This window comes from Nomascus leucogenys, chromosome 3 (assembly GCF_006542625.1).
Source record: "Nomascus leucogenys isolate Asia chromosome 3, Asia_NLE_v1, whole genome shotgun sequence".
NCBI lineage: Eukaryota > Metazoa > Chordata > Mammalia > Primates > Hylobatidae > Nomascus > Nomascus leucogenys.
The window spans coordinates 56,703,465-56,729,838 of NC_044383.1; the positions used below are offsets into that span (position 1 = coordinate 56,703,465).

General features: G+C 45.7%; 1 protein-coding gene and 1 pseudogene across 1 annotated transcript in view; one reads left to right on the plus strand and one right to left on the minus strand.

Moving 5' to 3' along the window:
- Nucleotides 1-5,192: 5,192 nt before the first annotated feature.
- On the minus strand, nt 5,193-7,608 carry LOC100581616 (annotated as a pseudogene).
- Nucleotides 7,609-13,005: 5,397 nt separating this feature from the next.
- The window catches only part of KHDC1 (KH domain containing 1), a 66,759-nt gene continuing 53,390 nt past the window's right edge, over nt 13,006-26,374 (plus strand). Inside the window, 2 exon segments of the mRNA XM_030809331.1 lie at nt 13,006-13,699; nt 13,702-13,836. Of these exon segments, the coding sequence (XP_030665191.1) occupies nt 13,675-13,699; nt 13,702-13,836 (160 nt within the window). The 5' untranslated portion in view covers nt 13,006-13,674.

Consider the following 26,374-nt stretch of genomic DNA (forward strand, 5'->3'; position numbering starts at 1 on the left):
GGCAGGATCTCAGCTCACCGCAACCCCTGCCTCCTGGATTCAAGCGGTTCTTCTGCCTCAGCCTCCTGAGTAGTTGGGACTAGGCGTAGGCTGCCAGGCCCAGCTAATTTTTGTATTTTTAGTAGAGATGGGGTTTCACCATGTTGGCCAGGCTGGTCTCAAACTGCTTACCTCAAATGATCTGCCTGCTTTGGCCTCCCAAAGTCCTGGGATTACAGGTGTGAGCCTCTGAGTCTGGCCTAGCATTCACTCTTAAAGTCAAATGTGCAATAATAGTAATTGCTAACCATGTTCCTCTATAGCTGTACAATTAACTAAGCACTTCCTCTTCCATGTCTCCATTAATAGACACAACATCACTATTGTTGTGCCCATTTTATCAGTGAGAAAACTGAAGTTGAGGAAGTTAAGGGTCCTAATACCATCATTCTCAAAGTGGCCCTTGACCAGCATCATGTGAGGACTTGTGAGAAACACAGATTCTCAGGCCAGGCATGGTGGCTCACACCTGTAATCCTAGCACTTTGGGAAGACCTCACTTGAGGTTAGGAGTTCGAGACCAGCTTGGTCAACATGGTGAAACCCTGTCTCTACCACAAATAAAAAAATTTGCCAGGCATCGTAGCAGGCACCTATAATCCCAGAATGTCTGTACCAGTCTTCGTTTCTGCCAAAAATGCATTGTGTCAGTTTCTTCCCATTCTCAAAATTTTCACATACCCAGTTTTTTTGGTCAGTCTGTATGAATAAAATAGTATCTTATTTTGTTATTTTTCACTCTTTTTCTCACCCCCATTTCCTAAATCAAATCAGTTTTCATGCATTGCCAGGGTTTTGGCTCTTGCACAGATTTTTCTTGAGTTGCCTTTTCTTTTCCATACCTACTACCACTTTCTTAGGTCAGGCTCTTAACACTCATTTTGAATTTAGCAATTGATGTTTTGATCTAACTGTTTTCTCTGCCTCCATATTTAGCCCCATCGTAACTCTATTTCACATTGCCACCAAATCTGATTGTGAAATCCCCTTAAATCATTCAGTGGCACTGACATCCGAGCCTTACAGGATAAAATCTAACCTCCTCAGCATCATGCTATACTGAAATTATTTAAATAACCACTTACCTTCCAATGGCTTGAAAGCACAGAGACAGGAACCCTGTCTAATCATTTTTGCAGCCTAGCACATAACATGATTTCTCTCAAAAGCACTCACGTTATTTCTTGAACTGAATCCTTGCTCTCTTTCTTCTTGCCTGCTTTGTGCTTCCACCACATCCACTCTGCTGGCCTGGGCCATCTTGCTGGTGTCCTTTTCAAGACAACAAGGATGGCTCCAATCTGGTCCACAGGAAGCAGCTGCCCTTGCTCCTCTTTTCATGGATGTGTAACCTCTTCTCACTGAAGACACTTCTTGCTTGTGGGAGCTAGGGTAGCTAGCCACCCTCTTGCCTTAGGACTAGTTAGGCATGGGTCATTACCAGCCTCCCCATTCCCAAATTCTAGAGGACATAGGGCAAGCTCTCTGAGTGGTACTTCTGAAGCTCTCTACACTTGTCTTTATCAAATCTCTATCAGTGATCAAGCTTCCCTTTTATACCCACAAGGTGGACAATGGGCTGAAGCTTGTCTTACCTACTATCATTTTTTAAAAAATAGATTTTATTTGTGTGTGTGTGGTTGTTTTTTTTTTTTTTTTTTTTTTTTTTTTAGACTGAGTCTTGCTCCATTGCCCAGGCTGGGGTGCAATGGTGCGATCTTGGCTCACTGCAACCTCCACCTCCTGGGTTCAAGTGATTCTCCTGCCTCAGCCCCTTGAGTAGCTGGGATTACAGGCACCCACCACCATGCCTGGCTAATTTTTATATTTTTAGTAGAGACATACCTGGCCAAGCTTTCATACTAAGTCTTGAAGTGAGATATTGTCAGTCCTCTGACTTTGGTTTTTCTGTACCTTATTGTTGTAACCTGCATTTCCTAGCAGTTAGGTATATTATCTGATGTACTTGTAAGTCATTTATTTTCCCTTTCTGTGAATTTCCTAATCATGTTCTTTGTCCATTTTTCTATGGGGATCCAGATCCTGTTTTTGTTTATTTGCAAGGATTCCTTACATGGTTTACATATCAATGTCTTTTAGTTTAGTTGTGTGTGTGTGTGTGTGTCTGTGTGTATTACAAGTATCTTCTTCAAATCTGTCACCCATTTGTTAACTTTGTGATGTCAATTGTTGAAAAGAAATCCTTAAATATTAGGTATTTGGGAGATACTTATACAATTTAACTGAGCATCTTATAGTTTACCTGGCAACCTTAACTATGAGGTTTTCCTTCCATTCCAGATCCTCTTATTTTCATGGGTTTGCTGTGAAGGATTGTTTCTGTTGATGTGTTCTTCTACATGTTGTAAATAGCCAACTTTCTTCATTTTTAGTCAGGGACTAAGTCCGTGGTAGAGAGATAATCAGCCAATTCTTTTTGGTCATCTTTTTCTTTTCTTTCTTCTTTTTATTTTTCAAGATGGGGTCTTACTCTGTCACCCAGGCTGGAGTGCAGTGGCACAGTCATAGCTCACTGTAGCTTTGAACTCCTGAGCAGAAGAGATTCTCCTGCCTCTACCTCCCAATTAGCTGGAAGTATAGGTACAGGCCAGCTCACTTGACTAATTTTTTATTTTATTTTTATTTTTATGAGAAGCAGTCTCAGTCTGTCACCCAGGCTGGAGTGCAGTGGTGCAATCTCAGCTCACTGCAGCCTCCGCCTCCTGGGTTCAAATGATTCTCGGGTCTCAGCCTCCTGAATAGCTGGGAGGCATGTGGCACCATGCCCAGCTAATTTTTTTTTTTTTTTTTTGGTATTTTTAGTAGAGATGAAGTTTTGCCATGTTAGTCAGGCTGGTCTTGAATTCCTGGCCTCAAGTGATCCGCCTGCCTCAGCCTCCCAAAGTGTTGGGATTACAGGTGTGAACCACCACTCCTGGCCAAAGATTGAACATCTGACCATAGGGTTTTTTTTTTGTTGTTTTTTGTTTAATTTTCTAAATCCTTTTAGTTGTTCTGGACAAACTGGTATAAGATAGAAACTTAAGTAGTACACATGAGTTTTATAATTTATCCATCTCTGGCAGATAGCTAAACATAGCACATCAGAGCATAAGACAATGTGAGGGAAATACAGTGTACAATGACATTTTCTTCTATTCTGGAGCTTAGAATTCAACAGAGAAAGAATTACTTGTAGTCATTGTGGTCACAAAAGGTTTCATGGAGGCAGTGAAGATAAAGCTCTACTAATACATAGGTTTTAATTTTAAAAATGTAAGCCTTCAAAGAACTAAAGGTAGCAATGTGTGGCAGTCCAATAATTATGAGGAAAATGAGTTCCCTTCATGGGTCATATCAGCAATTTTTTTTTTTTTTTTTCTGAGATGGAGTCCCGCTCTGTTGTCCGGGACGACCTTGGCTCACTGCAACCTCTGCCTCCCAGATTCAAGCGATTCTCCTACCTCAGCCTCTTGAGTAGCTGGGATTACAGGCACATGCCACCACACTTGGCTTATTTTTGTATTTTCTTTCTTTTTTTTTTTTTTTTTTTTTGAGATGGAATCTCTCTATTGCCCAGGCTGGAGTGCAGTGGAGTGATCTCAGCTCACTGTAGCCTCTGCCTCCTGGGTTCAAGTGATTCTCCTGACTCAGCCTCCCGAGTAGCTGGAACTACAGGTGCCCACCACCACGTCTGGCTAATTTTTTTTTGTATTTTTAATAGAGACAGGGTTTCACCATGTTGGCCAGGATGGTCTCAATCTCTTGACCTCGTGATCTGCCTGCCTCGACCTCCCAAAGTGCTGCGATTACAGGTGTGAGCCACTGCGCCCGGCCTATTTTTGTATTTTCAGTAGAGCTGGGGTTTCACCATGTTGGCCAGGCTGGTCTCGAACTCCTGACCTCAGGCGATCCACCCAACTCGGCCTCCCAAAGTGCTGCGATTACAGGTGCGAGCTACCATGCCCCACCCACATCAGCAATTCTTAATTTACAAACTATGGATCGGCTGCAGGAGAACCCAAGAACCAATGAAATCTGTTGGTAAATTTTATATGTGCAATATTCTCCAGAGAGGGTCAACAGCATATATATTTTCAAAGAAGTCTGTGGTGCAAAATAGGTAAGAGTGTATTATGTTAGAGGTCCTTGGGCAATCAACTTGGAAAAGGCTGGATTGAGAAGGGGGACTGGTATAGATCAGGATAATGTTGAATTTGATCCTCACTTGAGGCTTTTGTACAGAGGATGAGAAGACAGGGTAAACTCAAGGGATAATCAGAAATTAAAATCAACATGACTTGCTGATGAGTGAGATGTGAAGGGTCAGAGAAAAACATCAAGGATGAAATCAAGCTTCTGACTTGCAGCAGTGAGTATACCGAGAGTTACAGGCTAGATGGAAGATTAATAAAATTGGGAGCATTCTGGTTTTTATGGGAATGGCCATGCGATGTACAGGGAGAAATGGACAGTTGAAAATAAGAATCTAGCCAGGCACAGTGGCTCACTCCTGTAATCCCAGCACTTTGGGAGGCTAAGGTGAGAGAACTGCTTGAGTCCAGGAGCAGGAGGCAACCGTGAGCCAGGATTATGCCACTGCACTCCAGCCTGGGCGACAGTGAAACCCTGACTCAAAACAAACACCACCAAAAATCAAAAAAGAAACCAAGCCTAGAGGCACATGGCTGGGAGTCAGTAATGCTAGTTTTAGCTGAGAGACTAAAGATCATCCAGTGAATATTAAGGAAGAAACTCAATACTAGAGACCACCAATACTTAAGAAAAACGGGTAAGGCCGGGCACGGTGGCTCAAGCCTGTAATCCCAGCACTTTGGGAGGCCGAGGCGGGCGGATCACGAGGTCAGGAGATCGAGACCATCCAGGCTAACACGGTGAAACCCCGTCTCTACTAAAAATACAAAAAATTAGCCGGGTGTGTTGGTGGGCGCCTGTAGTCCCAGCTACTCGGGAGGCTGAGGCAGGAGAATGGCGTGAACCCGGGAGGTGGAGCTTGCAGTGAGCCGAGATCTCGCCACTGCACTCCACCCTGGGGGACAGAGCAAGACTCCGTCTCAAAAAAAAAAAAAAAAAAAAACGGGTAAAATCAGAGGAATGATAAAGACTGACTGAAAAATGGTGTCTAGCTCAAGAAAGGACGGGTTAGGTGGTCATATTTATTAATATGGATCTAGGGAAGCATTCATTCACTAATAAATTTTACTTGTGTTCTCTAATTTAAAATCACCTTTTCATCTTGATTTTCCTGCAGCTAAATTAGAAATTTACAGTTTTCCCCCTAAAAAATGCAATGATGTTCTTTCTTATAAATTACATTATCTGATTTTCTTGTCAGCCAGCTTCAAGGAAATCCATGTGTTCAAAATGCCTGCTTGCAGTTTGCCCCATACCGAATAGTTGTTTAATCCAAATACTGAGCCACAAGCTGAGCTAATTCTTCCGGAGAAAGGATGGTTGAACAGCCGAGACCACTAGGTACTCAAAAAGAGACCACACATACTGAGTTCCCCAGTCTGGTGTGAGGGGAGGACAGCTGATAACTGGATATGCAGTGTTCCCAGACATCAGTGGTCCCAAAGCATTGCTTCTGCCTGCCACTGCCACAAGTACAATAGCAATGCCACCCCCTTCACACGCAGCTTTATCTTTAGGGTTTCATTTGGTCCTCTATGTGTGGATAGTTCACACGGAGTGCCAACATTTCCACAGGCCTTGATGTTTTCACAGTGACCAATATCAGAAGTAGAGCTCATCAATACTACAACTGTGCACTAACTTTCTGATTTCAAAAGCAACTTGACTCTCTCTGCAACCCACTCAAAGCTTTTCTTTTCTTTTTCTTTTTCTTTTTTTTTTTTTTTTTTTTTGAGACGGAGTCTCGCTCTGTCGCCCAGGCTGGAGTGCAGTGATGTGATCTTGGCTCACTGCAAGCTCTGCCTCCCGGGTTCAAGCGATTCTCCTGCCTCAGCCTCCCGAGTAGCTGGGACTACAGGCGTGCACCACCTCGCCCAGCTAATTTTTGTATTTTTAGTAGAGACAGGGTTTCACCATGTTGGCCAGGCTGCTCTCGAGCTCCTGACCTCGGGTGATCTGTCTGCCTCGGCCTCCCAAAGTGCTGGGATTACAGGCATGAGTCACCGTGCCCGGCCTCAAAGCTTTTCTTTACCATTTGGAGCCCTTCAGGAGTTACTTCTTTGAGCTCCCAATAAGACTGTCTTTCTGTTGGCTTCAATCTCGTAATGGCCAGTCTCCAGGAATCATCAGCAAGAACAATTTCTTTGGTGGTTACATCAACACCAAATTCAATCTTCATATCAACCAGTGTATAGTTCTGGGGTAACCAGGATTTCTCCAGTATTTCAAAAATAACCTGTGTAGCATGACTCATGATATCCCCTTCAGTTTGGCCTATAACAAGTCCAATAAAGCAAAATTTTGCAGCAATCAACTGTTCCTCAGATCACTGTGGGTCATTATCAGCATCATCCTTGAAAAACATCTCCACTTTAGATGGATAAAACTTATATCCTTCCTTGACACTGGGATTTATTTCTTTTGAGAAACGAACCAGTTGCTATTCTGCAAACCCATTCAGTTGGAACTACTTCACACTGGGGTGCAATGAAAGCTGTCTCCCCACATTTTCTGGTGAAAATAATTTTAATATCTGCTTCCTGTAACAACTGAAAACTACCCTTCCAGGTGATTTTTTCTAGCTGCATTAACCACTGTAATTGGGTCCTTGGACCAGGAGGACTTTTCCTGGACCATCTAACAATCCGTAGACTTCTTTTGTTTTACCTTCACACAGTTTTTGTTTTGAGACAGAGTCTCACTCTTGTTGCCCAGGCCGGAATGCAATGCCACAATCTCGGCTCACTGCAACTTCTGCCTCCTGGGTTCCATTGATTCTCCTGTCTCAGCCTCCCGAGTAGCTGGGACTACAGGTGCCTGCCATCATGCCTAGCTAATTTTTATTTAATTTTTTGAGACAGAGTTTTGCTCTCGTTGTGTAGGCTGGAGTGCAATGGCATAATCTTGGCTAACTGAAACCTCCGCCTTTCAGGTTCAAGTGATTCTCCTGCCTCAGCCTCCTGAGTAGCTGGGATTACAGGCGTCTGCCACCACGCTTGGCTAATTTTTGTATTTTTAGTAGAGACAGGGTTTTGCCATATTGGTCAGGCTGGTCTTGAACTCCTGACCTCAGGTGATCCACCTGCCTTGGCCTCCCAAAGTGCTGGGATTACAGGCGTGAGCCACCACGCCCGGCCTCATACAGTTTTTTCATGTTCAGTACCTCAGGTGTCACCATTATCCTGTGTGGGCTGAGGGCTGCAACTGTGCTGGGAAGAGAGTGACCATATATATTTTAACCTAGTGCCTGTCCTTTTAACTTAACATTTGGGTCCCCCTCTGTCTCCCTATTTTCTGTTAAGATCCCTCACAGTTTTGCAAATTTGGTAAAATTCCTCATTTCAGGGGGTTAATCCCATTTTTGGCCACTAGGTAGAGCTAGAATCTTATTTATGGTGATTCTTAAGCTTGCTATTTTTCTTTCTTTCTTTTTTTTTTTTTTTGAGACAGCGTCTTTCTCTGTCCCCCAGGCTGGAGTGCAGTGGCGCGATCTCGGCTCACTGCAAGCTCAGCCTCCCGGGTTCACGCCATTCTCTTGCCTCAGCCTCCCGAGTAGCTGGGACTACAGGCGCCCGCCAACACGCCCGGCTAATTTTTTGTATTTTTAGTAGAGACGGGGTTTCACCGTGTTAGCCAGGATGGTCTCGATCTCCTGACCTCGTGATCCGCCCGCCTCGGCCTCCCAAAGTGCTGGGATTACAGGCTTGAGCCACCGCGCCCGGCTAGCTTGCTATTTTTCAGTGTCTTGTTTAGGAGACAAAGAAGCCTTTGTCAGGCCGGGCGCCTGAGTGTGCTGGGCGGGGAGAGGGTGGCCCGGGAGGAGCCCACCGGCCTCCCAGTGCCCAGCGAAGCCACTCCTGCCGTGTTTCTGCGCTCTGTTCCTCCTGCCCCGCGCGGATTTGTGTGTGTAAAATGGAACGCTCGAATGGTGAATCTGTTATGGCAAGGACGGCGCGGACCTTGGAGCCATCGAGCATTGGACCCAAGTTCAAGTTCCCTCCTCTCCAAACACATCTGTTCTGGTCCCGGGAGCCTCAGTTTTCTCGTAGGGGGTCGCCAGCTAAGCCGACAGCCCGCGAAGGCGCGTCGCCCACATGGGTCTGAGTCCCGCCGCCGGGCCCAGTGCCCGCTCGCAGGTTCCCCAGAAGGGAGGGGAGTGCGGAGCTGGAGGCAGAGAGAGGCGGCCCGGGAGCTCCGGGCCTTCCAGGATGGATCCTGGCTTCCTCAGAGGAGCCGGGGGTTCCATTTTTCCGCCGCCCGCACCCCAGCCCCATTTTCTTTTTTTAATTTTTTTTTAAATTATACTTTAAGTTCTAGGGTACATGTGCACAACGTGCAGGTTTGTTACATATGTATACATGTGCCAAGTTGGTGTGCTGCACCCATTAACTCATCATTTACATTAGGTATATCTCCTAATGCTATCCCTCCCCCTCCCCCCACCCCACAGACAGGCCCTGGTGAGTGATGTTCCCCTTTCTGTGTCCAAGTGTTCTCATTGTTCAATTCCCACCTATGAGTGAGAACATGCGGTGTTTGGTTTTTTGTCCTTGCGATAGTTTGCTGAGAATGATGGTTTCCAGCTTCATCCATGTCCCTACAAAGGACATGAACTCATCATTTTTTATGGCTGCATAGTATTCCATGGTGTGTATGTGCCACATTTTCTTAATCCAGTCCATCACTGATGGACATTTGGGTTGGTTCCAAGTCTTTGCTATTGTGAATAGTGCCACAATAAACATATGTGTGCATGTGTCTTTATAGCAGCATGATTTATAATCCTTTGGGTATATACCCACAAATGGGATGGCTAGATCAAGTGGTATTTCTAGTTCTAGATTCTTGAGGAATCACCACACTTCTTCCACAATGGTTGAACTAATTTACAGTCCCACCAACAGTGTAAAAGTGTTCCTATTTCTCCACATCCTCTCCAGCACCTGTTGTTTCCTGACTTTTTAATGATTGCCATTTTAACCGGTGTGAGATGGTGTCTCATTGTGGTTTTGATTTGCATTTCTCTGATGGCCAGTGATGATGAGCATTTATCTATGTGTCTGTTGGCTGCATAAATGTTTTCTTTTGAGAAGTGTCTGTTCGTATCCTTTGCCCATTTGTTGATGGGGTTGTTTTTTTCTTGTAAGTTTGTTTGAGTTCTTTGTAGATTCTGGATATTAGCCCTTTGTCAGATGAGTAGATTGCAAAAATTTTCTCCCATTCTGTAGGCTGCCTGTTCACTCTGATGGTAGTTTCTTTTGCTGTGCAGAAGCTCTTTAGTTTAATTAGATCCCGTTTGTCAATTTTGGCTTTTGTTGCCATTGTTTTTGGTGTTTTAAACATGAAGTCCTTGCCCATGCCTATGTCCTGAATGGTATTGCCTAGATTTTCTTCTAGAGTTTTTATGGTTTTAGGTCTAAGATTTAAGTATTTAATCCATCTTGAATTAATTTTTGTATAAGGTGTAAGGAAGGGATCCATTTTCAGCTTTCTACATATGGCTAGCCAGTTTTCCCAGCACCATTTGTTAAATAGGGAATCCCTTCCCCATTTCTTGTTTTTGTCAGGTTTGTCAAAGATCAGATGGTTGTAAATGTGTGGTATTATTTCCGAGGGCTCTATTCTGTTCCATTGGTCTATATCTCTGTTTTGGTACCAGTACCATGCTGTTTTGGTTACTGTAGCCTTGTAGTGTAGTTTGAAGTCAGGTAGCATGATGCCTCCAGCTTAGTTTTTTGGCTTAGGATTGTCTTGGAAATGTGAACTCTTTTTTGGTTCCATATGAACTTTAAAGTAGTTTTTTCCAGTTCTGTGAAGAAAGTCATTGGTAGCTTAGTGGGGATGGTATTGAATCTATAAATTACCTTGGGGAGTATGGCCATTTTCACAATATTGATTCTTCCTATCCATGAGCATGGAATGTTCTTCCATTTGTTTGTGTCCTCTTTTATTTTGTTGAGCAGTGGTTTGTAGTTCTCCTTGAAGAGGTCCTTCACATCCCTTGTAAGTTGGATTCCTAGGTATTTTATTCTCTTTGAAGCAATTGTGAATGGGAGTTCACTCATGATTTGGCTCTCTGTTTGTCTAGGAAGAAACCGCATCAACTAATGAGCAAAATAACCAGCTAACATCATAATGACAGGATCAAATTCACACATAATAATATTAACCTTAAAGGTAAATGGGCTAAATGCGCCAATTAAAAGACACAGACTGGCAAATTCGATAAAGAGTCAAGACCCATCAGTGTGCTGTATTCAGGAGACTCATCTCAGGTGCAGAGACACACATAGGCTCAAAATAAAGGGATGGAGGAAGATCTACGAAGCAAATGGAAAACAAAAAAAGACAGGGGTTGCAATCCTAGTCTCTGATAAAACAGACTTTAAACCAACAAAGATCAAAAGAGACAAAGAAGGCCATTACATAATGGTAAAGGGATCAATTCAATAAGAAGAGCTAACTATCCTAAATATATATGCACCCAATACAGGAGCACCCAGATTCATAAAGCAAGTCCTTAGAGACCTACGAAGAGACTTAGACTCCCACACAATAATAATGGGAGATTTTAACACCCCACTGTCAACATTAGACAGATCAGTGAGACAGGAAGTTAAAAAAGATATCCAGGAATTGAACTCAGCTCTGCACCAAGCAGACCTAATAGACATCTACAGAACTCTCCACCCCAAATCAACAGAATATACATTCTTCTCAGCACCACACCACACTTATTCCAAAATTGATCACATAGTTGGAAGTAAAGCACTCCTCAACAAATGTAAAAGAACAGAAATTATAACAAACTGTCTCTCAGACCACAGTGCAATCAAACCAGAACTCAGGATTAAGAAACTCACTCAAAACCACTCAACCACATGGAAACTGAACAACCTGCTCCTGAATGACTATTGGGTACATAATGAAATGAAGGCAGAAATAAAGATATTCTTTGAAACCAGTGAGAACAAAGACACAACATACCAGAATCTCTGGGACACATTTAAAGCAGTGGGTAGAGGGAAATTTATAGCACTAAAGGCCCACAAGAGAAAGCAGGAAAGATCTAAAATTGACACCCTAACATCGCAATTGAAAGAACTAGAGAAGCAAGAGCAAACACATTCAAAAGCTAGCAGAAGACAAGAAATAATTAAGATCAGAGCAGAACTGAAGGAGATAGAGACACAAAAACTCTTCAAAAAATCAATGAATTCGCCAGGCACGGTGGCTCACGCTTGTAATCTCAGCACTTTGGGAGGCCGAGGAGGGCAGATCACAAGGTCAGGAGATCGAGACCACGGTGAAACCCCGTCTCTACTAAAAATACAAAAAAATTAGCCAGGCGTGGTGGCGGGCGCCTGTAGTCCCAGCTACTTGGAGAGGCTGAGGCAGGAGAATGGCGTGAACCCGGGAGGCGGAGCTTGCAGTCAGCCGAGATTGCGCCACTGCACTCCAGCCTGGGCGACAGAGCAAGACTCCGTATCAAAAAAAAAAAAAAAAAAAAAAAAAAAAAAAAAAAAAAAAAAAAAATCAATGAATCCAGGAGCTGGTTTTTTGAAAAGATTAACAAAATTGATAGACCGCTAGCAAGACTAATAAAGAAGAAAAGAGAGAAGAATCACATAGACGCAATAAAAAATGATAAAGGGGATATCACCACTGATCCCACAGAAATACAAACTACCATCAGAGAATACTACAAACACCTCTACGCAAATAAACTAGAAAATCTAGAAGAAATGGATAAATTCCTGGACACATACACCCTCCCAAGACTAAACCAGGAAGAAAGCGAATCCCTGAAGAGGCCAATAACAGGCTCTGAAATTGAGCCAATAATTAATAGCCTACCAGCCAAAAAAGTCCAGGACCAGACGGATTCACAGCCGAATTCTACCGGGGGTACTAGGAGGAGCTGGTACCATTCCTTCTGAAACTATTCCAATCAATAGAAAAAGAGGGAATCCTCCCTAACTCATTTTATGAGGCCAGCATCATCCTGATACCAAAGCCTGGCAGAGACACAACCAAAAAAAAGAATTTTAGACCAATATCCCTAATGAACATCAGTGCAAAAATCCTCAATAAAATACTGGCAAACCGAATCCAGCAGCACATCAAAAAGCTTATCCACCATGATCAAGTGGGCTTCACCCCTGGGATGCAAGGCTGGTTCAACATATGCAAATCAATAAACGTAATCCATCACATTAACAGAACCAAAGATAAAAACCACACGATTATCTCAATAGATGCAGAAGAGGCCTTTGACAAAATTCAACAGCCCTTCGTGCTAAAAACTCTCAATAAATTAGGTATTGATGGGATGTATGTAAAAATCATAAGAGCCACTTATGACAAACCCACAGCCAATATCGTACCGAATAGGCAAAACCTGGAAGCATTCCCTTAGAAAACTGGCACAAGACAAGGATGCCCTCTCTCACCACTGCTATTCAACATATTGTTGGAAGTTCTGGCAGGGCAATCAGGCAGGAGACAGAAATAAAGGGTATTCAATTAGGAAAAGAGGAAGTCAAATTGTCCCTGTTTGCAGATGACATGATTGTATATTTAGAAAACCCCATCGTCTCAGCCCGAAATCTCCTTAAGCTGATAAGCAACTTCAGCAAAGTCTCAGGATACAAAATCAATGTACAAAAATCACAAGCATTCTTATACACCCAGCCCCATTTTCGACGCCCTCTACTTGGCAGCCGGTGAGCCCCCCGCCCCTGCGTTTCTGGCTCCAGCCCCAGGTGGCGGCGCTGTAGGCTGGAGCCCCTGGAAAACGCTGGCCTGGCAGCCCTGGGGATTGTTCCAGGCCCTTGGACCGCAGGGAGGGCAACCAAATGGCAGAGGCGGTAACGGAGAGCATCCCTGAACGGTAAAAAGTCGTCTAAAGGATCGAAGAAACGGAGGGCGAGCGAGTCCGTGTGCGGGACAGCACCTTCGGGTGCGGGTCAGAGGAGCGAGCCGCGGAAGAGGCGGGTCCAGGGCGGTGTAATTAAGGCGCGGAGCCCAGACCCTTCTGCTCCAGTGCCTCCGGCTTTCCTGGAGGCGTGCGGCGGGATGCTGCTCCGTTCTCCGGGTCCTCTCCGCCGGTTCTTGTCGTTTGGTCACGCCCTCAGTTCAGTCGATTATTGGAGAACGATCAGGGCCCATGGTTTACGTCGAGTTGTGGATGTTATAACCGTTGTTTGGTGACCGAGCCTGGGGCTTGAGCCCTGGGAGGTCTTGCCAGCCGCATGTGGTCCCGTGCCCACCTCTCGCGGTGGCGCATTAATCCACCTAGACTGTGCATTGGTCCAGTCTGGGCTGACCCCGACCCGAAGTAGCCCTTTCCTTCGCGTCCTGAACTTCGCTTCTCCGTTGGTGTCTGGTCTCTTCCCGCCTGCGGGCTCTGCGGTGCCGGGAGGAGCTGTACTACTTGTGCCTTAGCGCACCCTTTCTTTCCCAGGCCAGAAACGCGAAATGCTGTCGGCCTTCCAGAGGCTGTTCGAGTCTTATTTGTGATTGAAACAGTCTCAGGATGCGCAGTCCTGATCTTCATTTATGGATGGCCCTTTCTCCAGACCCTTGCGATGCTCCTGATCGGGACAGTGTCTTTCCACCTTCGGATCCGCAGAAATCGAGGTGAGTGGCTTCAGGGGCCCTGGTAGGAAAAGCTTCCTTCACCCAGGTGCCCGGAAAGGTGAGTTTCGCTTCCGGGATCTTTCAGGATCACTCCAGCTCCTTAGTCTGAAGGCCTAGGACAGTTCTGCAAATCACCAAGTTAAAAAAACCCTGGGTATGCCTCCTGGTTTGTGAGTAGAAAGAGCAAGATGTGGTTGGGAAGGAAGATTGTGGCTAGAAGCAACCAAAGGTGGAAAATCTAGGACATTTGTGCACTGTAGGTTTAGAAGTCCCGGGAATCCCAGGGCAGCTCCTCTAGGGGGCCATCTTCCACTAAATCTCTTTTGCGGGTCTGCCCCGTCACTTAGATACTCTAGGAGAGCTGATCTCAAAGTGGAGTCCCGCAATCAACAGCATCAGCATCACCTGAGAACTCCTTAAAAATGCAAACTGCCAGGCGCGTTGGCTTACGCCTGTAATCCCAGCACTTTGGGAGGCCGAGGCTGATCACTTGAGGTCAGGAGTTTCAGACCCGCCTGGCCAACGTGGTGAAACCCATCTCTACTAAAAATACAAAAATTAGCCTGGCGCGCGTGCCTGTAATCCCAGCTACTAGGGAGGCGGAGGCAGGAGAATCACTTGATCCTGGGACAAGGAGGTTGCAGTGAGCTGAGATCGCACCACTGCTCTCCAGCCTGGGCAACAGAGTGAGACTCCGTCTCAAGAAAAAACAAAAAACTCGGCCGGGCGCAGTGGCTGACGCCTGCAATCCCAGTACTTTGGGAGGCCGAGGTGGGAGGATCGCTTGAGCCCAGAAGTCACAACCTGGGCAACATGGTGAAACCCCGTCTCTACAAAAAGATATGAAAAATTAGCTGGGCTATGTGGCGCCCACCTGAAGTCCCAGCTACTTGGGAGGATCACCTGAGTCCAGGGAGGTCGAGGCTGTAGTGAGCCAAAATCGTGTCACTGCACTCCAGCCTGGACAATCGGAGTGAGACCCTGTCCAAAAAGAAAAAAAAAAAAAAAGCCGGACGCGGTGGTTCACGCCTGTAATCCCAACGCTTTGGGAGGCTGAGGCAGGTGGATCACCTGAGGTCAGGAGCTCAAGACCAGCCTGGCCAACATAGTGAAACCCCATCTCTACTAAAAATACAAAAATTGCAGCCGGGTGTGGTGGCTCACACCTGTAATCCCAGCACTTTGGGAGGCCAAGGCGGGCGGATCATGAGGTCAGGGGATCAAGACCATCCTGGCTAACACGGTGAAACCCTGTCTCTACTAAAAATACAAAAAATTAGCCGGGCGTGGTGGCAGGGACCTGTAGTCCCAGCTACTCGGGAGGCTGAGGCAGGAGAATGGTGTGAACCCAGAAGGCGGAACTTACAGCGAGCCGTGATCCCATCACTGCACTACAGCCTGGGCAACTGAGCCAGACTCCGTCTCAAAAAAAAAAAAAAATTAGCTGGGCCTGGTGGTGCGGTGTCTGTAATCCCAGCTACTTGGGAGGCTGAGGCAGGAGAATCGCTTGAGCCCGGGAGGCAGAGGTTGCAGTGAGCAGGGATTGCACCATTACTGCACTCCAGCCTGGGCGACAGAGAGAGACTCTGTCTCAAAAACAAACAAACAACAACAACAACAAACTCTGTCACCTACCCCACATCCACAGAATCAGAAACTCTGGGGGTGAGGCACAGAGACCCCTGTTTTAAGAAGACCTCCAGGTGATGTGGATGCATGCTGTTGAAAAATCACAGCTCTAGGGTCATCTCCACAAGGCATGCACATGATCAGCTGCTCTCTTTTTAGCCAGAGCACAAGCCAGGCAGTTGCACAGTTCTTCATGGGCCTCTGGGCACTCCGTTTAAGGCTGGGGCCTGAGGGAATCTCAGGCAGGGATGGCATTGCTTGCGGAAAGCCTGCTGGTCTGGGGATCAAGAGGCCAAGACTCCAGTTCTGTTTGTGCCATGAAAGATGGGGACAGGGAAATGGATGTGTGTGTGGGCAATTGTTCTTAAATCTGTAATGGTTTAAGTAATTGCAAACTCCAGCTTTTAAATAATGCTTTAATGATTTTATTTATTTATTTATTTATTTATTTTGAATCGGAGTCTTGCTCTGTCGACAGGCTGGAGTGCAGTGGCCTGATCTTGGCTCATTGCAACCTCTGCCTCCTGGGTTCAAGCAATTCTCTGCCAGCCTCCCGAGTAGCTGGGATTACAGGCGCCCGGCATCATGCCCAGCTAATTTTTGTATTTTTAATAGAGATGGGGTTTCACCATCTTATCCAGGCTGGTCTTGAACTCCTAACCTTATGATCCACCCCCCTCAGCCTCCCAAAGTGCTGGGATTACAGGCATGAGCCACCTTGCCCGGCCACTCTAATGCTTATATAATAAATAATTTACATTAGTTTAGTGTTGATCAGTGTTCTTTCCAGGGTAAAAGGAAAAACATTTTCAAAAGGTAGTTGTGTCTTCTCACAGTGTTTGGGGGTTTAAGTGAAAATTTTCTTTTCTTTCTTTTCTAGTCTGCTGCCCAGGCTGGAGTGCAGTGGCACAATCTCAACTCACTGCAATCTCTGCCTCCTGGGTTCAAGCGATTCTCCTGCCTCAGTCTCCTGAGTAGCTGGGACTACAGGCGTGCGCCACCACACCTGGCTAATTTTTTTGTATTTGTAGTAGAGATGGGGTTTCACCATGTTGGCCAGGATGGTCTCGATCTCTTGACCTCGTGATCTACCTCCCTCAGCCTCTCAAAGTGTTGGGATTACAGGTGTGAGCCACCGCGTCCAGCTAAATGAAAATTTTCTAAAGAGTCTTCAGCTCCCACCCCCACCACCCCGGGGCACCAACCCCCACCCCAAGCTACAAAGAGGGTATTACCTATTCTGGGGAATTCTGTCCAGCAGTCCAATCAGATGAGGGCATAAAATAGCTCCTTGGTTTGTGAACCACAGGGCTCACTGCTAGCTTTAGCACAAGCAGTTCAGTTGCAGGAGTGAGAGTCTTAGAAACCAGGTTGGAGTGAGTTGAAAAATTTAAATGGGGATGCATGTGGAATATGTTTAGTGGATGTTTTTAGTAAGCAGAACTGATGCTCCTGGATGGGAAAATCTGGATAATTTTTGTTGAGATGGGGAAATAGCTGGGAATGGAGAGGCTAGGGGAAGAGGGAGCTTAATTACTCAGGGTGTTGGGTGAGGGAGGGCAGGGTTGATGCAGTGGGAGGGAGAGTCTAGAGGTAGCAGCCTCCAAGCTCCAGCGAAAGCAGAGGGGTTGTGATTTAGAGCTCTGGTGGAGGGGAGCAGCTTCTGGTAGAAGGAGGAGTATAAGTAGGAGCAGGAGGCAGGAAGGGTGAGGATTCAGGGAGCTGTATGGAAAGATCCATTCTGGTTGAAGATAAAGAATACTTGTTTCTACCTTGTTTGATCCCTGATTACTTAATTTATGACTACTAATGAACATTTCTGCAATAAAAACACTAAGTGCATATGTACCTGCTTTCATAACTAATAACCCAAAACTTACAGACTTAAAAATATAATTTGCTCAATTTAAAAATAATCAGAGGCCAGGCGTGGTGGCTCACACCTGTAATCCCAGCACTTTAGGAGGCTGAGGCAGGTGGATCACCAGGTCAGGAGTTTCAGAACAGCTTGGCCAACATGGTGAAACTCCGTCTCTACTAAAAATACAAAAAATCAGCTGGGCATGGTGGCAGGTACCTGTAATCCCAGCTACTCGGGAGGCTGAGGCAGGAGAATCGCTTGAACCCAGGAAGCAGAGGCTGCAGTGAGCCGAGACCATGCCATAGCACTCCAGCCTGGGCAACAGAGTGAGACTCCGTCTGAAAATAATAATAATAATAATAATCATTGGATATATTGAATGAAACATGTAAATTTTAATTAAATTGGCTGGGTGTGGTGGCTCATGCTTGTAATCCCAGCACTTTGGGAGGCTGAGGTGGGTGGATCACCTGAGGTCAGGAGGAGTTCGAGACCAGCCTGGGCAACATGGTGAAACCCCATCTCTACTAAAAATACAAAAAAATTAGTGGGGCATGGTGGTGGGCGTCTGTAATCCCAGCTACTCAGGAGGCTGAGGCAGGAGAATTGCTTGAACCTGGGAGGCAGAGGTTGCAGTGAGCCAAGATCGTGCTATTGCACCCCAACCTGGGCAACAAGACTGAGACTCCGTCTCACACACACACAAAAATAAATAAATAAATAAATAAATAAAATAAATAAAAAATTAAATTGGCTGGGCGTGGTGGCTCATGCCTGTAATTCCAGCACTTTGGGAGGCCAAGGTGGGCAGATCACTTGAGGTCAGGAGTTCAAGACCATCCTGGCCAACATGGTGAACCCCGTCTCTACTAAAAATACAAAAATTACCCAGGTGTGGTGGCGGGCTCCTGTAATCCCAGCTAGTTGGGAGCCTGAGGCAGGAGAATCACTTGAACCCAGGAGGTAGAGGTTGCAGTGAGCCAAGATCGTGCCACTGCACTCCAGCCTGGGTGACAGAGTGAGACCATGTCTCAAAAAATAATAATAATTAAATCAAAATCCAATATATTATATTCTCTTAAATGCTAAAAACTTTTAAAAGTCGCTAGAATATCTTAAAAATTTATTTCTTAACCTTTGAGGGCTTGCTCAAGTGCCAGGTCCTTTCTGTTTTGGATGTGTGCTCTTCTTCAATATTCAAAGAAGCCCATGAGGTTGGTTCTCTGATTACTGCCTTGAAATTCAGACACAGAGAAACTAAAAAACTTATCTAAAGTCGTTCAACCAGTAAATGGAAAAGTTGAGATTTGAATCTTGGCTCTTATGCTATGTTGTCTCCTTATGATTATAGTGAATACAAAATAGATAACAGTTTCATTGAAACCAGTTTAAGAAATGTGAATTCCATGACTTCAAGTTTGTTTCTTTATTATCTCTCTATATATTTTTTATATTATATATATATTTTTGAGATGGAGTCTTGCTCTGTCACTTAGGCAGGCTGGAGTGCAGTAGCGAAATCTTGGCTCACTGCAACCTCTGTTTCCCAGGTTCAAGCAATTTTCGTGCCTCAGCCTCCTGAGAAGCTGAGATTACAGGAGTCTGCCACCATGCCCAGCTAATTTTTGTATTTTTAGTAGAGATGAGGTTTCACCATATCGGCCAGGCTGGTCTTGAACCCCTGACCTCAGGTGATCTGCCCACCTCGGCCTCCCAAAGTGCTTGGATTACAAGTGTAAGGCACTGCGTCTGGCCTCTATACTTATTTTAATACTGGAATGGGATGCAATTTGTTATATATGTTCCCAGAATTGCAAAAATATTACCAGGAAATATCTTGATACCTTCTTTGGGTTTTAGTAGTTTTCTAAGACCTCCAAAGAAAAAGCATCCCAGACCAGCTATGTTGGTGACTGATAGATTCAGAAAGGAAACTGGACCTTGTTTCACAGTCCAGTTCTGTGAAACCTGAGCCAATTATTAGGCTAAGTCTAGCAATCCACTCATTATGTTGCCAACCTTTTCTTTGATTTTACTTAATTTTTGTTTTAAAATATGTAATATATGTCATTGTAGCAAATTCAGAAGATATAAAGGGGTATGTGAACAAAAGTGGCTGGCGCAGTGGCTCACGCCTGTCATCCTAGTACTTTGGGAGACCAAGGTGGGAGAGATCGCTGGAGCCCAGGAGTTCAAGACCAGCCTGGGCAACATAGTGAGACCCCGCCTCTATTACATATATTTATAAAAATAAAACATGAAAAGCCTCTCCCATTCATGGCTCTCAGTCTTCCAGCTCTACCCAAAGAAATTTTATGTAATATATGCATATTTTATATGTATGTATATGTATGTATTTTAATGTGTGGCAGGATATTTTATACATTGTACCTTTACTTTTTTCATTTTTAATTTTGAGATAATTTTAGACTTTCAAAAGAATTTCAAAAATCATAGTGTTTCAATACACCCACTAGGCAGCTTCTACTTATGTTAGCATCTTACCTAACCGTAGAACAATATTTTTTCTTTTTTTTTTGAGATGTAGTCTTGCTCTGTCGCCTAGGCTGGTGTGCAGTGGCGTGATCTTGGCTCACGGCAACCTCCGCCTCCTGGGTTCAAGCGATTCTCATGCGTCAGCCTCCCGAACAGCTGGGATTACAGATGCCTGCCACCATGCCTAGCTAAGTTTTGTATTTTTAGTAGAGAAGGGGTTTCTCCATGTTGGCCAGGCTGGTTTCAAGCTCTTGAACTCAGGTGATCCACCTGCCTTGGCCTCCCAAAGTTTTAGGATTACAGGCGTGAGCCACCGCGGCTGGCCCACAAAATAATTTTCAAAACTAAGAAATTATTTGCGGCCAGGCGCGGTGGCTCACGCTTGTAATCCCAGCACTTTGGGAGGCCGAGGCGGGCGGATCACGAGGTCAGGAGATCGAGACCACGGTGAAACCCCGTCTCTACTAAAAATACAAAAAATTAGCCGGGCGTGGTGGCGGGTGCCTGTAGTCCCAGCTACTCGGGAGGCTGAGGCAGGAGAATGGAGTGAACCCGGGAGGCGGAGCTTGCAGTGAGCCGAGATTGCGCCACTGCACTCCAGCCTGGGCGACAGAACGAGACTCCGTTTCAAAAAAAAAAAAAAAAAGAAATTATTTGCATTTCACCATTTTTTTCACGAATTTAGTTTTTCTGTCCTAGGATACAATTCAGAATCCCACATCATGTTTAGTTGTCCTATGTCCTTGGTCTTGTCTCATCTTGCGCAGTTTCTTAGTCTATCTTGTCTTTCATGACCTTGGCACTTCTGAATAATACCAGTTATTTTCTAGAATGCATCTCAGTTTGGGTTTATCTGATGTTTTCTCAGGATTAGACTGAAGCTATACATTATTGAGAAGGATGCTACAAAATGATGTGATCATGTGCCCTTCTCAGTGCATCGTATTTCAGGACAGGTGATGTCAATTTTGATCACTTGGCTAGGAAATCACTTGCTTGTGTTCTTTACTGAAAACTCGTGGTTCTTCCATTTGTATTACTAAATATTGTGGAGGAATACTTCAGACTATGCAAATATCTTGTTTCTGCTTAAACCATCACCCACGAGTTTTAGCATCAGGGGTCAATTTTGCCTGAGGCAATGATTACTGTGGTCCCGTGGTGATTTTCTCTCTCTCTCTCTCTCTCATTCCTTCTGCATTTATCAATGGGAACCTTCATGGAATAGCTGTTGTTTCTTCACCAATGGCTCCTGAAACCCCCCACCCCCAAATCTCTTGTAACCACCATTTTATTCTCTGTGAGTTCAACTTCTGTACATTCTACACATAGGTGAAAGCATGAGATATTTTTCTTTCTGTGCCTGGTTTATTTCACTTGACATAATATCATCCAAGTTTATCCACGTCACTGAAAATGACAGGATTTCCATCTTTTTATTTTTATTTTATTTTTATTTTTTTGAGGCAGAGTCTCACTCTGTTGCCCAGGCTGGAGTGCAGTGGCACAATGTCGACTCACTGCAACCTCTGCCTCTTGGGTTCAAGCAATTCTTGTGCTTCAGCCTCCAGAGTAGCTGGGATTACAGGCGTGTGCCATCACATCCAGCTAATTTTTGTATTTTTAGTAGAGACCGGGTTTCACCATGTTGGCCAGGCTGGTCTCAAACTCCTGACCTCATGTGATCGGCACACCTCAGCCTCCCAAAGTGCTGGGATTACAGGCATGAGCCACCGCGCCCAGCCAGATTTCCATCTTTTTAGGCTGAATAGTATTCATATATCTATATCACATAATGACATTTCAGTCAATGATGGGCCTCAAATACAATAGTGGTCCCATCAGACTATAATAGAACTGAAAAATTCCTATAACAGTGGCATCATAACCATCAGAATGGTGACAGCACAACACATGAAGTGTTTGGCATGATGCTTGTGTAAACAAACCTATTGCACTGCCAGTCCTATAAAAAGTACAGTACTACCCATTGTATTACAGTTGCCTACAGGATTCAGTTGAATAATATGCCATACAGGTTTGTAGCCTAGGGGTAATAAGCTTTTACCATATAGCTTGGGTGTATAGTAGGCTATACAATCTAGGTTTGTGTAAGTACACTGTATAATGTTTGCACAACTATGAAATCTCCTAACAGTGCATTTTCCGTAATGAATCCCTGTTAAATGATGCATGACTATATTTTGATTCATTCCAGAATTTCTTTTCTTTTCTTTATCTTTATTTTTTTGAGACAGAGTCTCGCTCTGTTGCCCAGGCTGGAGTGCAATGGCACGATCTCGGCTCACCACAACCTCTACCTCCCGGCTTCAAGTGATTCTCCTGCCCCAGCCCCCCAAGTAGCTGGGATTACAGGTGTGCGCCACCATGTCCAGCTAATTTTTGTATTTTTTTTAGTAGAGATGGGGTTTCACCAGTTGGTCAGGCTGGTCTTGAACTCCTGACCTCACAATCTGCCCGCCTCAGCCTCCCAAAGTGCTGGAATTACAGGTGTGAGCCACTGCACCCTGCCCATTCCAGAATTTTTTTCTAAACATATACATAAATGAATCTATATAGAGTTCTTAAAATGTACATTATATATAGCAGCAGGCATGGTGCAGTGGCTCATGCCTGTAGTGCCAGCACTTTGGGAGGCTGAGGCAGGATTGCTTGTGCCCAGGAGTTCAAGACCAACCTGGGCAACATGGTGAGGTCCCTCTCTCTTAAAAAAAAAAAAGTTAGCTGGACGTGGTGGCACATGCCTGTAGTCCCAGCTACTTGGGAGGTGAGGTGGGAGTATCACTTGAGCCTAGGAGGTCGAGGCTGCAGTGAGCTGTGATTGTGCCACTGCACTCCAGACTGGGCAAGAGAGTGAGACACTGTCCCTAAGAAAAAAAAATTTAAAAAACCCCAAGAAACCATTATACATATAACACAGAATTAAGTATCATATAGTTTTCTACAACTTGCTCTAAATTTAACAGAATGTTGGTTCACCTTTACAATATCCAGGACAGTATAAGGTATTTCCATACTGTATACACAATTCCATCGCTAGGAATTCTGTTTACTTATGAAAGGTCCAGACACCTGTGTCCCAGAATGCTCTCGAAATCATTAGTGAAAAATTGGAGCATATATAAGTGTCATTTAATGGATATAAAGACAGGCAATTTTTAACAGTGAGTTAGAGTTATGTATACTAACCAACAAAATTGTAAATAATAGATTGTTGATTTTAAAATGCCTGTTCAAAACTCTGTGTAGATTATGATAGAAATGGGGAATGGGCCGGGCACGGTGGCTCAAGCCTGTAATCCTAGTACTTTGGGAGGCCGAGGCAGGCGGGTGGATCACAAGGTCAGGAGATCGAGACCATCCTGGCTAACACGGTGAAACCCCGTCTCTACTAAATATACAAAAAATTAGCAGGGCGTTGTGGCGGGCGCCTGTAGTCCCAGCTACTCAGGAGGCTGAGGCAGGAGAATGGCGTGAACCCGGGAGGTGGAGATTGCAGTGAGCGGAGACCGCACCACTGCACTCCAGCCTGGGCCACAGAGCGAGACTCCGTCTCATTAAAAAAAACAAAAAACAAAAAAAAAACCAAAAAAAACAACCCTGCCCTTCATTCCCCATTTCTTTTTTTTTTTTTTGAGACAGAGTCTCGCTCTGTCCCCCAGGCTGGAGTGCAATGGCAGGATCTCCGCTCACTGCAAGCTCCGCCCCCTGGGTTCACGCCATTCTCCTGCCTCAGCCTCCTGAGTAGCTGGGACTACAGGCGCCCGCAACCATGCCCAGCTAATTTTTTGTATTTTTAGTAGAGACGGAGTTTCACCATGTTAGCCAGGATGGTCTCGATCTCCTGACCTTGTGATCCGCCTGCCTCGGCCTCCCAGAGTGCTGGGATTACAGGCGTGAGCCACCGTGCCCAGCCGAAGGGCAAGGTTTGTGTCTTCTCAAGATTTTGTTTGAATTCATTGGACATGTATGACCCATGCTGAGGACCAGTCAGACAAGCATTGTAAACTGGCAAGTCTGGCGGCACTGGCTTAATTCTAAGGAAAACTGGGTTTTCCATTGGCCTAAAGGTCCTAGACAACTGCAAACCAAAGAGGTGAATTTTTTTCCACTTCCAATATTTAGTCAACCCACTGACATTTTACCTGCATACAGGGCTTATGGATGCCACATGGAGGAGTGAATCCTAAGTTGTGCCTAGTCTTTTGTTCAACAAATATTTATGGAGCACATTGTATGTGCCAAGCAGTTATAGGTGAAGCAGGTACAACAGTGGTGGAAGGAAGGAGTCCTTAGGAGTTCATAGTCTAGTGGTGGTGACGGGGGAAACAGGTATTAATAATGTCTGCTAATTAATTAAGCAAGATTAATGAGAATAATACATAATTGGATGAGGATATAATTTGGAGAAAAAAGGCAGAGGAGGAGGATGATGTTGTGATTTTAAATTGGGAACCCAGGGAAGGTGTCAGTGGAAACCAGGTAATATTTAATTAACAGACCAGAAGGTGGTGTGGAAAGTGGAAGGGGGAATGAGCTACAAAGCTACGAAGGAAAAGAGAACCGTAAGTGCAAGGGAGAGACAAGGAGAAGGAAGGAGAGAGACATCTGGAGGAGGACTCCAAGGTTTAGAGCCTGAACATCCTGAAGGGTGACACTGCCTTGAACTGATGTGGAGAACACCTTCCATGTAGCAGGTGTGTGGGACGGAGGTCAGGGCTCTAGTCAGGTCCTTCAAGGTTAGTTCATGGGAAGCGTGAGGGGATAAGTAGGGGAGGCTGGGATTATGGATGTGAATCCACAGTCTCCAGCAAAGGGATGTTATTTAACGCCGGGAGACCGCAGAGAGCACCAGGAAGTAAGTGGCTCCGATCCTGAGAAGGTGGGGAACCAGCCTAGGGCCTCACCTGCTCACTCAACTACCCCTGTGTTCTTTGTCCCTGCGTTCTCCTCAGCCCAGGAAAAGAATTCCCTCCTTACCCCGGCCCCACTTACCCCAGCAGAGACGCCTCCTCTCATCCCTCCGCCTAGATCACACCACGGTCTCATTCGTTGAAAACCTGAGCTGTGTCAAACTGGGCCATTCAGGCCAGGTTGGCAGGGTCCTTGTCACCTCCCGTAGGAGCCGGAGGGTCGGGAGGCTGGCGTGTCCAACAGCGCGAGGGGTCCCGGCTGGGAGGTCTGAGCTAGGCGTGCAATCCCGAGCCCCCTCCGCGCCTGCATCTTTCCGCCCTTTTAGGCGGCTCCGCGGGCCACACAGGGCCAGTGTGCAGGGCGTGAGGGAGGGACGCGGCCGAGAGGGGCGGCTACTTGACCCCACCCAGCGCAGCCCGGAAGCAGCCCGAGGTCCCAGCTGGGGAGGGGTGGGGGGCCCTTGGGTGGCTGGGTTCTGTCACGTCCCCTCCCAGCTCCGCAGTCAGCGGCTCCGTTGGAAAAGAATGTGAACCGCCCTCTTTCCAACACAGCTGCTCAGTGCGTTTAACTTGGCTGCTGGTCGACGGCGTCAGTCCCTTCAGCAGGGGCGGCTGCTGTGCCCACCCCCGGGGCTGTGCGCCAGAGAACGGTCAGACTCCGCCAGGGATTCTTCTCCTGAAAGAAAAGCACCAACTATCTCCCGAGGGAGCTCTCGACCCACGAAGGCCCTCCCCCGTGCTGGTCCAGCTGCGTGCTGTTGGTGGCATCCGGTGGCTCTAGTCTTGGAGGTTTCCGCGTGCTCCCATTTCTTGCCGTTTTTCTCACCAAAAATGACTCCCAATAGACATATAGGGAGTGCCCAGAGGAACTCCCAATAGGTCTGAGACCAGCCTCGTGGACCCTGAAAGCTGAAGTCAGCCTCAAGTCGGCAATTCCTTGCCAGAATTCCCCCTTCATTCACTTACTCTCTACAAGTTGCATCCTCTCTCTTCGACATCCCACCCTCCTTCTCTTCCTCCCCGTAAGGAGTGTAATAGTATATGTTTACTTAGAAATTTACCAGGCTGTGGCTCCTCCATATAATCCTAGCTACTTGAGAGGCTGAGGTGGGAGGATCGCTTGAGTTCAGTAGTTGGAGGCTGCAGCGAGCTATGATTGTACCACTGCACTCCAGACTGGGTGACAGAGTGGAATCCTGTCTCTAATAACATCTTAAAAGTTTGCAGGCCGGGCATGATGGCTCACGCCTATAATCCCAGCACTTTGCAAGGCCGAGGCAGGTGGATCACCTGAGGTCGGGTGATCCTGACCCTGATGGACATGGTGAAACCCCGTCTCTACTAAAAATACAAAAATTAGCCGAGTGTGGCGGCGGGTGCCTGTAATCCTAGCTACTCGGGAGGCTGAGGCAGAATTGCTTGAACCCGGGAGGCAGAGGTTGCTGTGAGCCAAGATGACGCCATTGCACTCCAGCCTGGGAGTGCAAAAAAAAAAAAAAAAATTTGCAAAGTATAGAGTCCTTCCAGGGCAAGAGCTTAGTCTATATTGGAATAGCCTAGTAACGGGAAGAACTCTTGCCAAGGAAAATGGGATTGAGAAATGATGCATGTGGGAAAC